The 16,461-nt window shown below is 31.5% G+C and overlaps 2 protein-coding genes across 3 annotated transcripts; both read left to right on the top strand.

Moving 5' to 3' along the window:
• Nucleotides 1–11: 11 nt before the first annotated feature.
• On the top strand, nt 12–3,948 carry LOC129791146 (SCY1-like protein 2). Of its 2 annotated transcripts, XM_055829144.1 has the most exons (4): nt 48–276; nt 402–1,910; nt 1,983–2,858; nt 3,827–3,948. In XM_055829144.1, exons 1-4 carry the CDS (start codon nt 150–152, stop codon nt 3,853–3,855), a joined length of 2,541 nt encoding a protein of 846 aa, XP_055685119.1. In that variant the 5' UTR covers nt 48–149; the 3' UTR covers nt 3,856–3,948. The 2 variants fall into 2 exon arrangements, with proteins under 2 accessions (XP_055685118.1, XP_055685119.1); XM_055829143.1 differs by lacking the exon at nt 3,827–3,948 and having other exon boundaries at nt 12–276; nt 1,983–3,264.
• A 101-nt stretch (nt 3,949–4,049) lies between these two features.
• On the top strand, nt 4,050–16,232 carry LOC129791150 (CD9 antigen). The gene is made up of 5 exons (XM_055829148.1): nt 4,050–4,375; nt 11,033–11,227; nt 11,320–11,493; nt 11,578–11,799; nt 12,898–16,232. Exons 1-5 carry the CDS (start codon nt 4,310–4,312, stop codon nt 13,048–13,050), a joined length of 810 nt encoding a protein of 269 aa, XP_055685123.1. The 5' UTR covers nt 4,050–4,309; the 3' UTR covers nt 13,051–16,232.
• The last annotated feature ends 229 nt before the right edge of the window (nt 16,233–16,461 follow it).

Raw genomic sequence — 16,461 nt, 5'->3', positions numbered from 1 at the left:
TTTTAGGTTATGTTTTGAGAAAATGTCAACAAAATTTCCGAGTAGTTAGCCCCCTGATTACGGAGGAGGTGATTGTCAAAAATTATTTGGAAGGAAAAAAGAAAACATTTTGTTTTTCGTGGTTTTTGTGTGGAAATTCTTTGCGAAAAATGGATGTATTCAACAAACTTTACTCGTCTGTAAGCAGTACTGTTTCTCAAATTCAAGGAGTACTTCCGGGGAATCCTGTGACGAGGGAATTTGAGGTGGTGGAACACATTGCAAGTGCAGGGCCAGGTAAACTCTTTTTTTTATCTATTGAATAAAAAATGGCCTGCGTTCACCTGTGCAGTTCACATTATCAAGAAATTCTGCTAAGTCTTGACTAGTGGAACTAATCCCTGGTTTTCCCCCCTTTTCAGGACTTCTGTGGAAGATATATCGTGGGTATAAGAAGTCAACCAGGCAGGAAGTTGCAGTGTTTGAGTTTGAGAAGCGACAACTGGAACGATGGCAGAAGGATGATCGCGAAGTAATGCTGGAAACTCTCAAACGTGGAATTAGTCAGCTTACGAAAATTCGTCATCCACAAGTGCTGACAGTACAGCATCCCCTTGAGGAGAGTCGCGACAGCTTGGCATTTGCAACGGAACCTGTATTTGCATCTCTGGCTAATCTTCTTGGGAACAGGCATAACCTGCCACAGCCCCAACCAACTGCCTTGACTGGCTTCAAACTATTCGACGTTGAGATTAAATATGGGATAATACAGCTCGCAGAGGGGCTGGCATTCCTGCATTCAGACGTAAAGCTCCTCCATAGGAATATCTGTCCAGAATCCATCATTGTCAATCAACAGGGAGCTTGGAAGATATTTGGTTTTGATTTTTGCATTCTGAATCAGACAACGCACGATGCGAAACCATTCTGGCCATATCAAGAATATAACTCCACCTGGCACGTTCTCACGCAACCAATGCTTGAGTACATGGCACCAGAAAATGCCCTCATCTCCACCCACTCGCCCGCAAGCGATATCTTCTCTCTCGGCATGCTAATTTTCACGATTTACTCAGTGGGAGGGAAACCAATGAAGAACTTTGGGAAAGACTGGGGTGCTTTCAAGCGATTCTCTTCTGAACTCAAACAGGGACGATATCCATCCATGTCACACATCCCTGATGGTTTTGTGGACTACGTCCGCCTGATGCTCAATGCTACGCCGGAGCTACGTCCGGACATTCATGACATTAACAAAGTCCCCTACTTTGACGATGTGGGCGTGAAGACGCTCAGCTATCTGGACGCCCTCTTCCAGTGGGATAATCTGCAGAAGTCAAAATTCTACAAAGGACTCCCACAAATTATCTCCAAATTACCCCATCGTGTCAATATGCAGAGAATTCTTCCGTGTTTAGTGAAGGAGTTCATTAATGCCCCAATGGTACCATTTGTACTGCCCAATGTGCTCCTAATTGCGGAGAATTGCACAGAGAAGGACTACAAGAAACACATCCTGCCACCATTGAAAGCTGTGATGAAAATTCAAGATCCAATTCAGATCCTTCTTATCTTCCTGCAGAAGATGGATCTCCTGCTGAAGCTAACACCGGCAGAAGATGTGAAGACGGATGTTCTTCCAATGCTGTATCGTGCCCTCGAAGCGGATGCACAGCAAATTCAGGAACTCTGCCTTTCTGTACTCCCAACTTTTGCTTCTCTCGTTGATTATCCTGCCATGAAGAATGCCCTTCTGCCGCGTATAAAGAAACTCTGCATTGGAACACCGTATATGTCGGTTAGAGTGAATTGTCTCCTCTGCATTGGAAGACTTCTCGAACATCTCGACAAGTGGCTGGTACTTGATGAAATTATTCCCTTTTTGGTGCAAATTCCCTCGAGGGAACCAGCTGTTCTTATGGGAATTCTTGGTGAGTTCTTTTCCATTTTATGCTGTGGGATGAATTAATTGCAGAAATATTCTTTCTGGGTTCTTTTTCTAGGTATCTACAAGCTCGCTCTGACTAACAATAAATTGGGCATTACAAAGGATGTAATGGCTACAAAGGTTATACCCTTCCTCGTGCCACTCTGCATTGAAAATGGTCTGTCATTGAGTCAATTTAATGCCCTCATATCATTGGTGAAAGATATGATTGATCGTGTGGAACAGGAGCATCGAACGAAGCTGGAACAATTGAATTCAATTCAGCAAGAATCAAAGGCACTTGATCTCAACTATGCCAGTGCTACGGGGCCGTTAGTACCCTCAGTACCCACTGGAGTTACACCCGAAATGGATACGATGTTCTCGAATTTGGGGCTTGATTCGTACTTGTCGAAAATCTCACCACAGGAAGCTACAAGTCCGGCTGTTGAGGTGAAAATGACCTCATCTCTGTTACTTGAGGACAAGCAACGAATGGTGAAGCAACAGGAGCAGACGCAACGGCTACAGCAACAACCATCATTGGTTGCACAGCAGCCAGTACAAATTGCTCCACCTCCAAAACCGAAAGACCTCACGTCTACACTCATAGAAGCCAATCTCAATTTAATGAAAACAACCGCAGCAACAACGAGGGGGAGTTCCATCAACAACAACCCTTCTTCCCTTTCATGGGCCCCAACAGCAACACCTGCAGCTGCTCCTTCATGGAATAATGGCATCACAAGCCCCACATATGCATCGGGGAGTACCAATCAGTGGAATAATAACAAATCTACGGCGGGAAATTGGACAGCATTGGACTCATTGCTACCAAATAAGAGCACAAATAAGATGAGCCTCAATCAAATGCCAACGTCAAATCAACCTCTACTCAAAGCATCCGCAACTCCTAGTCAAAATCAGTCGAAACAACCAACTAATCAATTAAGTACACAGGATATAATGGATTTTCTCGGCTAAGGGCACATTTCTATTTGTTCGAGTTTTAAAAAAATATCTTCTACAGAATGGTCTGGAAAGTTTGGTCATGATTTTAGCAGCTAAGAACTTTTGATTGCAATATTTGATATTTGAATAATTTTGCCGGAAAAGTATGCGTAAATTAAAAGTTTTTACCTAGTTTTTGATTTAGGGCTGTATCTCGAAAATTTTAGCCGCTAGAAATCAAAATGTAAAAGTAAATTTTTCTTTGTTAATTCATTTAACTACCAAATCCGGCTTAATTTTTTTTAGCCATGGCTTTCTTAACCGAAATTTATTTTTTTTTTAATCAGGCTTAGGTTTCTTAGGGTTAGGGAAGTCTGACTTGGGAATAAATACAAAAATGAATTTAAGCTGTAATTCTAATTATTCAAACATAAAAACCCTAAAAGCCTAACCCTGAAAATTAAGCCTATTTTAAGACACTAAAGATCTAGCAAAAAATACTTCAGTTAGACCTGAAAAAAACTAAAGTTTGTCTTAAAAAACATAGGCTTAGTTTTAAATAAAAATATGTGCCTAGTTTAAGGCAATTTAAGCCTATAACAAGAGCTTAGGTCTAGCTTAAAAACTTAAGCCTGGCTTAAGAAATAGACGAAACCGGACTTACTTGAAAACAATTTTTTTTACATTTACATTTTTTTTTCTTGTACATACATACTTTGGTGGCAGAATTTTTAAGATTTCTCAAGCCAATCAAAAGTATTTAGCTGCTAAAATAATGATCTAACTTTCTGACTGTCCTGTATGTTAAGGACCTTTGTGATTCACGGTCATGTATTCTGCATAACAAAAATCTTTTCTCTCTTTGATTACTCGCAATGCGATATCAGATAGATTAAAAGATTTTTGTACTGAATGGCTTAAAAATTTTCTCTTTTTCTATTTTTATTTTAATCTTTTGTTTAATTTTAGTGCAATTCTCACATTCCACGTGTAGATAATGTTATTGCGCAATTATTGTTATTTTAAATAATCTCTACGTTTTAAGAAAAAATTAATTAAATAAATAAATTAGAAGAAAAAAAAAAGAAAAATTGAGAATGGCGCGGATTTTTGCGAAACATCAATGTGTGGATGTGAAGCAGCAGAGAAACAGAGGAAACGTTCCACATTGGTGTGACGACCAGCCCAACATTTTCAGTATATTTCGGTTGCTGTTGCGTACAGAAGTGTTTTTTGAGCGCTTTGTTGTTCCTGGAATATCTTTATATTTAAAAAGAAATAAAAAATTCTCCCTTGAAGGAAAATTGAATTTCTCGAGAATTTTTCTCTCCAAATTATATTTGGCAATAAATTGGATTATTGTCCCTTAAATAAGTGAAAGTTTACTGTGGAAGAGTCGGAAGAGTGCTATTCGGAAGTTTTAAATTGTATTGTGCGTCATCAAAAGCCAAGATGGGATTAAATGGATGTTGCGGGGTTATAAAGTATCTTGTGGTACTTGTTAATCTACTCTTTTGGGTAAGAAATTTTCAAGTCTTGCAAATAAGTATTTAATCATCCAATTAATTCAAATTCCGCCCAACAACTTAATATTCTAATCATTCATCACACAACACACACACATTGTAAGCTTAGATGCATCATCAGTGGTGAGATCTTTCGCATAAAAATAATTTTGTGATACATAGGAGCGTCCAGCTGCGAGTATAGGTAGTTTTGGCAATAAATAAAATTTCGGGGAATGAAGAAAAATCCCCGAGAGTACCTACATAAGCAAAATTTCACAGCAATATCCATTGGAAAAATGGAAGAAAGGCAAAAGATCATGAAAAAAAAGATACACAAACGCCAACAAAGCAGACGATAAAAGAGGAAATGGGTATGATGGTGGGAAAAGTAAATAATTTTTTTTTCTTACTTCACATAAGTCGGAATATATTGAAAGTGAAACAGAGTTGAAAAAGACATTTTTGGACGAGAGGAGAAGAATGAAAAATTATGCAAAAATTCAGCAATTTTATAGGAGAAACCAGTTTAATATAAAGTTCTCTTCTCCTCTTCTCTACTGATATTGCATTTACCGTCTATTTTTTTTTCTTTTCCTTTTTGCTTTTCGCTTCTTTTCCTTTCACCAACTTCTGTGTGTGTTTTCTATTTATTTCCATTTCTATTTTTGCTATATTCTTCCATCCCATTTTATTCCCTCTCCGGAGTTGATTTTCTTCAATTTTTCTCTGTGTATTTGTAAAATTGTGTATATATAGCACACCACGCAAAGTAACAGAGACCAACAAACCCCAGGCAAAACATATTTAAAATGGCATTCTCTCGTTACGCGAAGAAAACATATATAAAAGTGAGAGTGTTTCGTATAAGATTTAATACCTTTTTTTACTATTTCTTACAAGAATTAAAAACTCATTAAGCTTTTTTTTTATTTTTAAAGAGGAAAAATTATCAAAAAAAATGAAGAAAGAATCCAATACTTTAATGTGAAATAATGTAAAATATATGTATGTATGTGCGTATAGAATATATGAATAGAAATGAGAATGTCCTCGACATCTTTTCATCTGATGCCTGGACCACGCAAGAGAGATTTCTGCAGCGCATGCGGCTGAAGTAATGAGAGAAAATCTCATGATTTTCCATGCGATATGAAAACCCAAACACAGAGTGATAAATAGATAAGAGATAGGAAGAAAAAGAAGAGAAATGCATTCAGTAATAATTCTATAATAGATATTTCTACATATTAGAAAAAGAAAACTTAAAACTTTGGAGACGATTCTGCTAAAAATCTTTTCTTTTCTCACAATTTAATAGTTAAAAATTCCTTTAAAATACCCTGTAAAGTAATTTTCTTTTAAAACACGATTAAAGAAAAAACCAAACTGTCAAATTCTTATAAGAAAAGAAAATATTTTAAACAGAATTAACCCCTCAGTTAAAAAATTGAATGAGGAAAAATAGTTTTTTTAGCTCACTAATCGTTATTCTTAGTCATTGAATGAATACGAATCATAAAAAGGTAATTAATGCTGTGAAAAATACTTAAGGTCGAATAATTTCCTCTATCGTTCATAACACCTGGGTCAATTAATGCAATATTAGTTATTCTTTAGAACTCTATTTATTGTTAATTTTAAAAGATTATTTTTCAATTTATTACCGCACAACATAAGAGAGAAAATATTGTATAAATAATCTCTCGAGAATATCTTACAAAAATGAATTACAAGCATAAAAAAATTGATAAGGTTTGCCCTGGGGTCCGGGTTGACTGTGTATAAATGTAACTCTAATGTCTGTTGCTCTACATCAAAGAGTTTGGAACACAAGCAATTCAGCACAAAAAGACTTTATAAACATTCAAAAAATTCGAAAGAACGTTTATTTTATCTTATCATTAATGATTGCTATTTATTTTATTCTTTTGCATACTATTGAAAACTTCCTTTTATGCTGACGTTCCAATAACGCTTAAAATTTTTCTTGTTGATACAAAAGGCAGGAATTCGAAAAAAAATCACGAAAATTTAAGTTCTGAACATTAAATAATTTTTTTTAATTGAAAAACGTTGAAAAGAATGAGCGTAAAACAGAAATTTGCATAAATTAACATTTTTAATTTGAACAGATCGTTCTTTCAATGTATAATTTTCTTTCTATGAAACCCACTTGGAAAATATGTACATATTTATACAGTCTCACCTCCGTGTTGAGAGCTATTTATATTTAGAAAATCCCACCAATTGACTTCACAGATTATTACAAACAAATGTATATTTTCATCTCACAATATCTTGAAACATTTTTAACGAAATGGAGAGTGAGATGTTTTTAGTTTTTCTTTTATTTTTATAGTTTTATTTTAAGTAAATAATTTTTTTTTAGTTTTATGAAACCGACTTACATACACGTATTTTTGGTGTAATAAAGAGTAGAACACATTAAAAATCCCTAATTTCTTTTTATCTTATTGTATTCTAATATCATTTTAAGTTTCCTTTGTTGATTAATTCGGAATAATTTCAAAGGAGTTTATCCACTTCCCATTGGCATAACTTCTTTCGCAAAGAATTAGAAGAAATCGCCGAAAAAAATTCCCGTTTACCACTGGCAACAGAAAAAACCAAAAAAGATCTATTCAAAAAAACAAACAATGACGCCAGATTTTTTTTTGTCTTTTGAAATGCACAAAGCATTCCCACTAAAATGCTTAATCGATGATTCTTAGTAAGCTCTATTATTGCTTAATGTGCAGGTACATCTAAAGGAGAAAAAACCGCAATAATGACGTCATTATTTTGTATTTTTGAGTAAATATCTTCCGGCTTTTCGCAGCTTATTGCAACTCTTTTTGGCTATTTCTCTGTCTTTTTTGATTCTCTTAAAAAATTGCACTTATCTCAATGATTTCCTTGAATTATGGATTTTCCCATACAGAAAGGTCTAAGCTCTTTTATCTATTCTTATTATCATTTCTAACTGAGAATTTGGGAATTTTTGAAATTCTCATCATTTCTAACATCGTGTATTAAATAAATGCAGAACAATCTTAAATTTTGTTGGAATTTCCTTTAATACACCGAATTATTCTCAACATACCAGCTATATGTGGCTGTTTGGATAAGTTATAATTAATCTAATTAGGATGATAGATCATATGACCCCGAGTGTCGCATTGTATACTTCTTTTTTTCGAGCTTATGTGTCAATTAAACAATTCTCTTGAATTTGGAGCTTCTGTACAAATTAATTCGCCAGTGTCCTCTGTGTGTTGCACAAACAGGAAATATGTTGGCCATATATTAAAACATATTAGTGTGTCCAAGAATTCATCGTAACAATTGCCAGACCTTTTATATTTCTCTTTTTTTTTCAATACTCTGTGCGACGATGTACAATGACGGTGTCTTATAAATTTTATTAAGAAAGTTTAAAATGCTTGGAAGTTGCGTCATTTTGTCTGGGATCAGTGGCCGACCCCAGTTAAATTTGATTAATCTTAGATTGATGGGATTGATGTGCCAGACCAAATACTTGTGAGTTCTTTTTCTTTGAATACAAAATTTGAGCTTTTAATTAACGATTATGTACCAAGAAATTACTTACATAAAGTACCTATACATGCATTTCAATCACTTAAAATATAGGCTGTGCCATTAAGTAATTCCTATGTGACGATTTTCTATATATTTTTTCAATTCGTCTGTCTCTCGCATTAGAAGAAAGCCACCCTCGCACCTCGTTTCCCCCTCATATTTCGATTAATTTATGACTCAAAACGGCCTCCCCAGCAGTCTACGGAAGTCTCCTAAAGGGGGTGAAAAAGGCAAACGAATGTGCCGAGAATGCATTTTATACACAACATAAGGACATTTAGAAAATAGGGGAGTGACACGTTTATTGTTATAATGCGTGGCTCTGAAAATTATATACTTTTGCTATTATTCTTTTGAAGAAATAGATTTTGCTATGTTTCTCTTGTTTTTTTCATTTATGTAATGCAGTTTGAAATACATAAATGTACACCTATAATTTTTTTTTTTTAATTTTTAATTACCTTCTCTTGACATTTTGAGTCATATTATACTGCATTTGCGGCATATTTAGTTCACCTACCTTACTTTTATTTCATTACAATCGATATAGAAAAGAGTGGGACTCATAAATTAATAAAATATTTGCAATTTAATCATTAGAATTTCAATAACTTAGATTTAAATTGTAAATTTATGTTAATAAAAGTTAATTTATAGATTTCACTTGCAATCTCATATATAGCTAAATTTTTAGAAGTTACTTTAATCTTTTTATGAGATTTTGGATGCAAAAATAACTTTAGGTATAATTTTCTTTTATTCTAATCCTTTTAATCGTTGAAAATGTCCTTTTAAGCTTAATAAATATTCAGGAATTAACTATATCGTGACTATCAAGACATGTAGTAATTACCAATAAATTAAATAAGTACAACGCGGAATAACCTTTTTAAAATGTCAATAGGTCATATACGATCTTATTAGGTCAAAAGGGTTAAAGCAACAATATTATTAACGCACCTAATTATTTTCGTACTATTCTGCTGTGATTTCCTCTATACCATCCATTTAATAAATTATTTTGTTATTCTTTTTGTTCAATTTGCGTAATTAATAATTCTTTTTTATCCTTTTTTTAAGGCACCTCCTCTTGCAATTAATACACGTCATATACGTTGATTTTAATCATACCCATTGATCATATCATTATTTGTTATGTCAGACTTACTTAATTAAAGAAATAGGAAGGACGCGAAATAGGGAGAGATAGTCTGCAAAAGTAGCGAGGCAATAATATATTGATAGAAATATTTGTGAGAGATCGAAATTGGGGCTACCTTTTGCTGTTTTATAGAACAAGGACATTAATGACACCAGCGACTAAAAGACTCTGCAACACACCTTTTTCGGGAATATTATACATGTACGTACATATATGTATGTTATATGTGGGTTTTTGCGAGAGATTGCGAACGAAAAGTTCATGCTCAGTGCTCCAGAATCCAGTTATCGATTTTTCGAATGCTCTCTCGGAATTTCATTCCAAAAGAAGAACATTCGCAATGCTATATATACATAATGTTGAATAGTCAACATATCTTTCTTTTTTGGATGGTACTTAAATAGGCGACAAGTAGGAGAATGTTTGCATTTATATTTCTCTTTTAAAAGAACTTTCATGCGAGAGGAATTGAGTTCTGTAATCATTCTGTGTTTGGTTGTATAGCAATAATGATGACATCCTTTTTCGCACTACTATTTCGCCTTTAAAAATCAATAATTTATAAATAAAAATATACCTCTATATACTAACTTTTTCCATATGAACTAGTTTTTGGGTTTTAGGTCTAAAACTTGAATCAAAAATTGACGAAGTAGATGTAATATAATTCCATATGTTTTAGTATTTCTGAGAATGAAGAATTTTTCAGGCGTGAAAAACACGTGACTTTGACTCCCATCTCATCTCCACTCCCCTTTCCCTTCCTAAGTGATTATTTTGATAAATCTTAAAAACTCGTCTATTACGATTTTTAAAAACGTTAATTTCAGTTTTTCTCGTGAGAATTTAGAGCTATTTTGTTGACTTCGTTTATAGGTTCAGTAGATTCTCATTAGCTAAATATATTTATTCGTGTACATTAATACTGAGAACTGCCACTCATTACTTATCAAGGATTGTCAAGGTCAAAGGTTTTAAAACTCTCTAGAGATCTTATTACTCATTCAATTTGAATAAATGGAATGTTCTGCGGAAAGTTTTTTCTTTCTAATTTTTGGGTAGGTTTGAAACCAATTCTATTTGAGTAAAATTTAAGTATAAATTTTCCCAATTGACCTAAATTTAAAATTTTCTAGTTTTATATCCTCTTCAAAGATATAAAATTGATACAAATTACTTAAATAAAAAAAAAAGATGAGTCGTTAAAAAATAAATTTCCCAACATTTTAAAGTACAAATTGTAAATCATTTTACAACCATTTCCTTTTGCATAATACAGGAGATTCATTTCCTCAACAATTTTGCGGTTTATCGATTTTTTTTCTGTCGCACCAACTGATGAGGCAAACAGTGTGTGGCGAGATGAATGGACATTTGGGAATGTTGCGGACAAAATTACAATAAAAATGAAAGGATTTTGTCACCTTTCACACATTTCTGCCGCATAATTATGTACAATTTTTCACAAAAAGGGGTGTGATATGTTTTGCACTGTTTATCAGTATTTTTGGATCTATAAAAAAGTTGTTTGGATTTATTGAACTGGGTTGAATGACTTGCTAGTTCATATGACGTCACTGATAACTATATTATATCATCACTGTCCATGCTCTCTCACCCCTTCTTTACAACTTTGATGGGGACATTCGTATTGTATTCGTCAACTTTTCACCGGATTTTCTTTATATATTTTCATATGTATACCTCCACTCAACACAATGTGATTGTGGTCTAAAGTTAGCAATTTATCGTGGAAAAACGAGACGAAAATCTTAAAATAGACTTTCAGTTCATCATTACAAAATTTTACGTTTCTGTCGAATATCTCTTATGTCATCGTTATGTTGTTTTTTTTTTCTTTAATGTATTGTACTTTCTATTTAACTTACTTATTTTTCTTTGCAGCTCGTTGGATTGGCCACAGTAATTTTGGCAATATGGATGCTCACAGATCCAACCTTCCTGATCTCCATGACACAAGATGAAAATCATTATTACATAGGATTGTACATCTTCCTGGCAATCGGAGCACTCATGCTCATCGTGGCATTCTTGGGATGCTGTGGTGCATTCAAGGAATCCCAGTGTATGCTTGTGTCGGTGAGTTGAGGGGCACACGTGCAGCAACTATTTTTAGCTATACAAAATTAACGTATTTTATCTTTTTCACTTCATGTCTCATGGATGTGTAGTTCTTCTGCTGCCTTCTGATTATTCTCGTAGCTGAAATCGCTGCTGGAGTTTGGGCGTTCCAAAACAAACAGGAACTTCACAATATGGTGCAAGCTTCTGTGAAGCACACTGTAAAGGAAGAATATGGAGTAATAAATAGCAGAACTATTGCCTTCGATGCTATCCAGAAACACGTATGTTATTCTTTTGAATATTTCAGAAAAAAATATGTCTGAAAATTAATATTTTTTCTTCGTTTTTTTCTTTGTTAACAAAAGTTTGAATGCTGTGGAGCAGTTGGACCAAAAGACTGGGCATCGAGTCGTCTCAATACAAAAGGAAAGGATAGTGGCAGTTTCTTGGATTTGAAGATTTCAAACCTCAACCCAATTTACAATATCCCAGAATCATGCTGCAAAAAGAACACGGAAAAGAAAGTTTGCGAAGCTTCTCTTCAGGGTGGTATTACATCTTACATCAATCCATACGTTAACAGTGAGGTACGTCATTTAATATTCTTTAATATATCCTTTCAGATAAGATAAAACTGAATCATTTGTTAATCTACAAGATGATGTATTAATGATTTAAAAACAATTAATTCAATCGAGAATTTTAGAAAACTTTTTTAAAGAAGAGCAAAAATGCTTTTTTCGTTGCCCAATTTAATCGTAAATCGTTGTTTTCTTACTATTTGAGGAAAAAATTAATTATTGAAAATAAAGCAATTGATTTTCTTTAACCCAGATTTGGTCAAAACATTCAATTTTTCATTTATGACTTTAAAGGTGCAATAATTTTTTTTATTTTGACAAAAATCAAATTGATTTGATTAAACAATTTCTTCCGGTCCTAGAAGCTGTATAGATTGATTGGAATTAACCAATTAAACGAAAAATGTTTAGGGATCAATCAGGACCTTTTAGGTCATGCAATGTCTAAGATATCTTGAAGTATAGATTTTTCAAAATTACTCTATAAGACAAAAAAAATAATCCAATTCAAACGAACTCAATTCCTAAATCTTTCGTAATTCGAGTTATTCCAAGATGATTTCTACAAATGTTCATCACAATCGATACAATAGATTTTTTACGATATGTAAATAAAATATTTCTGTTTGAGAAGATGATTAGCCAAGAAGATTCAATGGAAAACAAAATTGAATATATCCTAAAAAATTACAGATGGAGGATTTTTAGAACTTTTTGTTCAAAATTTCAAGAACTTTCAAGTCAGAATCCGCAAAAATTTCACTTTAGCATACTAATAAAAATATTTATTTATCAAATAAACCAACTAATATGGGAGGGTTACGTTTGACCTTTAAAAATATTTGAGAAAGTTTCAAGTAAAGTGTGAAATCGTTGCATATTTACTTTCATGTTGAAATTGTATACTTCTTGATTTCTAAAAAGAAAAGTTAAAAGGGAAAGTCAATGACCGTTTCTTCATCTAAACGGGATCTAAACATTACGTATGGGTTGTCGCGAAAGCAAAAGTATTTTTGAATAAATCTTTTTATAATTATCCAAAATCTTTTGCAGTAATAAAACTAAAATTCAATAACAATTTTCTTTTTCTTTTCCTTTTTATAGGGTTGCATGGACAGGTTAGTGAAGGAGCTGGAGGAGAATATGCCAATTGTGATTGCAGTCTTTATCGGTATTATTGCCATCGAAGTTTTGGGGTTAATTTTCTCAATTGTATTGTGTTGCGCGATAAAACGCAATGATCACTACAAAGCCTAATTTTCCCCATTATAATTCTTCTCATAACCATTTTGAATATTTTTTTAAGGAGTATTCATAAATCACCGAACTTTTTTTTTTCATTCTCTTATAATACAGAGATAACAGAATAATTACTTTAAATTATTGAATCTCCATTATAAATGACAAAAATATTCACATGACATAAATTAAATGTTACGAAAATGGAGTAAAACCATGCTCATGATCTTTTTTTGCAATACATAATTAATTCACTTTTAGGATTTATTTTTAATTTTGAAAACCTCATAAAAAGTAATTTTTTTTACAGCATCAAGCTTCTTTTTTATGTTTCTCATTTTCAAGAAAATAACTTTAGGTATATACAACAATTTATTTAAGTTACCAAAAAACCTGTAATTATTTTTTTTAATAACTATTTTACAAAATAGGTGACCATTAAAAATAAATTTTAATATTAAGTTTCGTAAAGTGAAATAAAAACTATAATTTGAATTATTTTCCTTTTTTTTATTAGTTACAAAGAAATAAAAAATAAGGAACAAAATGTAAAATCGCGCCATAAAAACGCTGTGGAATTTAAAGAAAAAAAAACATAATAATCAGAAAAATATAACTTTACGTGCCAAAAAAGACACAAGAATAAAAAAAAAGAATTCAAATTTATAATTTGAAGGCACAAATTATTTATTTTATTTTTTTCTTTTACTATATTAATATATTCGCTCAATAAATTACATTAAATATAGAAAACAAAATGGAGTTAAGTTAAATACGAAGATGGAAGGGAAAATAAGGTAAAAAATTTAAAAAAAAAATGAAACAAATCTACATTGCAAGGAGCATAAATGTAGTTGAAGAAGAAATATATAATAAATATTGTAAAAATATTATTGAATTAGAAGATATCTATTGTTATTTAAATCTAAAGGAGACATGTATCTCACTCACAAGCTTTTTGCCCCAGACAAAAAACAGCAACAATGAATACAAATTGAAGAAAAAAAATGGAATTTATATTTTTAAACAAAAGATAAGAGCAAATACTAAAAAAAAGTGAGTACATAGTGGGTGGAAAGTACTTTGCAGAGTTGTAGGAATGAAAACAAAATCCTCAGAATGGAATTAAAAATAAAAAAGTGAGTCAAAATTGTTGAGAAGAGAATTATATTTTTATGCTTTATGTAAAGAGGAAAAATAAGTGAAATTGAAAGAAAAAAAAATTAAAAATAAAATGTTAAATGTATTTCTCATAAGTGTGTGTACCAATATTTGTAATAAGTTAAGGATATTGAAAGTTAAAATAATGAATCAGGGCTATTTTGGGCCAAGTGTCTTGGCGAATATTCATAATTTCGATTTCTTTACAGTGGGAATTAATAATGAAACTTTGTCAAACTTTAAAGGAACGCAGCCCTATTCTTCGAGAAAAAATTGAATTACTGAAAACCTCAAAGAAACCTGGCTGAATTCGGGTTTATGGATGTACAACACAATAGTAAAAAAAAACTAACTTTACCTTTGAAAAAAAATTGAAAAAGATTTCAGAAAGAATAAATCCTTACATAAGTCAAGAAAAAAGTTAATAAAAAATATAATTTAGTCAGATATATAAAAATTACCCAATTCCAAAAAAAAACAGAGCCAGGATTCATAGAGCTTTCTAGTAGACGACCTGCATACGTTTTGGTAAAAATAATTTATTTTTCTCTCAATTTACAGAATCAAACTCAATAATTTTTCATTTTATTTTTCTTAAGTATGTAGGTATAAACCCAAAAAGGTTAGTAACTACGTGAATGGATTTTAAACTGACAAAAATGAAGACTTTTTTTATTGTATAAACATTTCTACAATGTATATACACATTTTAAAAAAATGTCTGAAATTATCATTAAATATTTCATCAAAATTCGAAGATTTAATACTTCAGTTCTTTCTTCATCATTTTGGTTTTTATTTGGGATGAAAAATTATTCCCTTTCACCATCAGAATGTTATTTACTTTCAAAAAACAAAAATTACTCATACTTTAGCATTTTAAGATATTTTAATAAAAATCTAAAAATAAATTTAAAAAATAAAACAACTCCAAAAATAATACAAATCCAAAAAAAATGATTTTTTAGAAATTTTACAAAATTTCTTTCTATTAATACTTTTGTATGGAATTTTTCTTTTTGCTATATACCTACTTGTATAAAAAAATTTCATAACGCTATATTATAATGCTAAAAACTAAAATCCAAACTATATAAAAAGAATATTTTTATAATAGTTAAACCAAAAAGAAATTCTTGCATTTTCGATGAGTAATAAGATATATAAATATATAAAGAAAAAGCTAAAATGTGTTCATTGTGTCATTTTTGTGAATGGATGTCTCAAGTTCAAAATCTTTAAGAAAAGGGAAATATTAAATAAAAATTAATAATTTTCCTGCAAATAAAAAAAAATATTTAGCCATTTCGAAATGATCGATATTTTCCTCAAAATCAATTTTATTTTGCTTGTCATCCCTAAATAGCATAAAACTGCAATTTTTTGTTCATTCAGAAAAGAAATTTCTTTAAAAGAAAAGAAATTCTTTTTAACGTACGAATTACTTAAATGTCAAAGTTCCCTTAGAATCAGTAAGACTTTAAAGAAAATAGAAAATTTTAGTGTATATTCAATGGTTGTTGGTTAATATTTCACAGAGAAAGAGAAAATTTAATGAAAAACAATTTATTAACCCATAAAATGCCTATTGTACCATACATAAATTCATTGCGATTCAAATGATGCGTTTACATTAATTTAGATGAATGATATTCAACTATTTTTGTTATTTGCAAAACAGCCGAAACGACACGTAAATTAGAGTAAAAGTTTCAGAGCTTCTACATCAATCTTCAAAGCATTTTCTGGCAAATTCAAACATTTTCATTGCAAAAAGTAAAATCTTTGGGTATATTTGGGCATTGTAGTTACGTACCTATGTTAATGAATATTAAAAAAAAAGTGGCATGTATTTTAAAACACTCACCCCCCTAAGATAACTTTATGTAGTTAAAACATTGCTTAATATTAAATTAATGTGAAGCGAAACACAAAAATACCTACCTAATGTTTCAAATTTAAAATCTATATTATAAATTCAGAGGAAAATGTAATGACATTATACAAAAACAATAAAATACTCTTCATGAAAAAAAAAAGTTTAATTTCTCTTTTTTGCTTTCCACAGAGGAGCAGTGGAGTAGTCAAGGAAAGTATTTAAGTGTCTGAACTTTGTAAAGTTTTAGCTGTTTAGATTTTTCTTTACAAATCAGAAGAAATCATTTAAAGCTTAAGAATTTAAAGTAAAATGTGAAAAGGTTTTTTTTGCGTTATAAAGGAAATTTCAAGCGTACCTTCTAACGTCAAACGGTAAAACGTTAGAATTTA

This window comes from Lutzomyia longipalpis, chromosome 2, assembly GCF_024334085.1.
Source record: "Lutzomyia longipalpis isolate SR_M1_2022 chromosome 2, ASM2433408v1".
Lineage (NCBI taxonomy): Eukaryota > Metazoa > Arthropoda > Insecta > Diptera > Psychodidae > Lutzomyia > Lutzomyia longipalpis.
This window is presented reverse-complemented; position numbering and strand designations above follow the sequence as displayed.

What these genes read in the sequence shown, in the direction of transcription:
- LOC129791146 (XM_055829143.1), top strand. Translation starts at nt 150, where the DNA reads ATGGATGTATTCAACAAACTTTACTCGTCTGTAAGCAGTACTGTTTCT. An exon ending in CATTGCAAGTGCAGGGCCAG is followed by an intron (nt 277 to 401) that starts GTAAACTCTTTT and finishes CCCCCTTTTCAG; the next exon opens with GACTTCTGTGGAAGATATAT. An exon ending in TGTTCTTATGGGAATTCTTG is followed by an intron (nt 1,911 to 1,982) that starts GTGAGTTCTTTT and finishes TTCTTTTTCTAG; the next exon opens with GTATCTACAAGCTCGCTCTG.
- LOC129791150 (XM_055829148.1), top strand. Translation starts at nt 4,310, where the DNA reads ATGGGATTAAATGGATGTTGCGGGGTTATAAAGTATCTTGTGGTACTT. An exon ending in TTGTTAATCTACTCTTTTGG is followed by an intron (nt 4,376 to 11,032) that starts GTAAGAAATTTT and finishes TTTTCTTTGCAG; the next exon opens with CTCGTTGGATTGGCCACAGT. An exon ending in ATCCATACGTTAACAGTGAG is followed by an intron (nt 11,800 to 12,897) that starts GTACGTCATTTA and finishes TCCTTTTTATAG; the next exon opens with GGTTGCATGGACAGGTTAGT.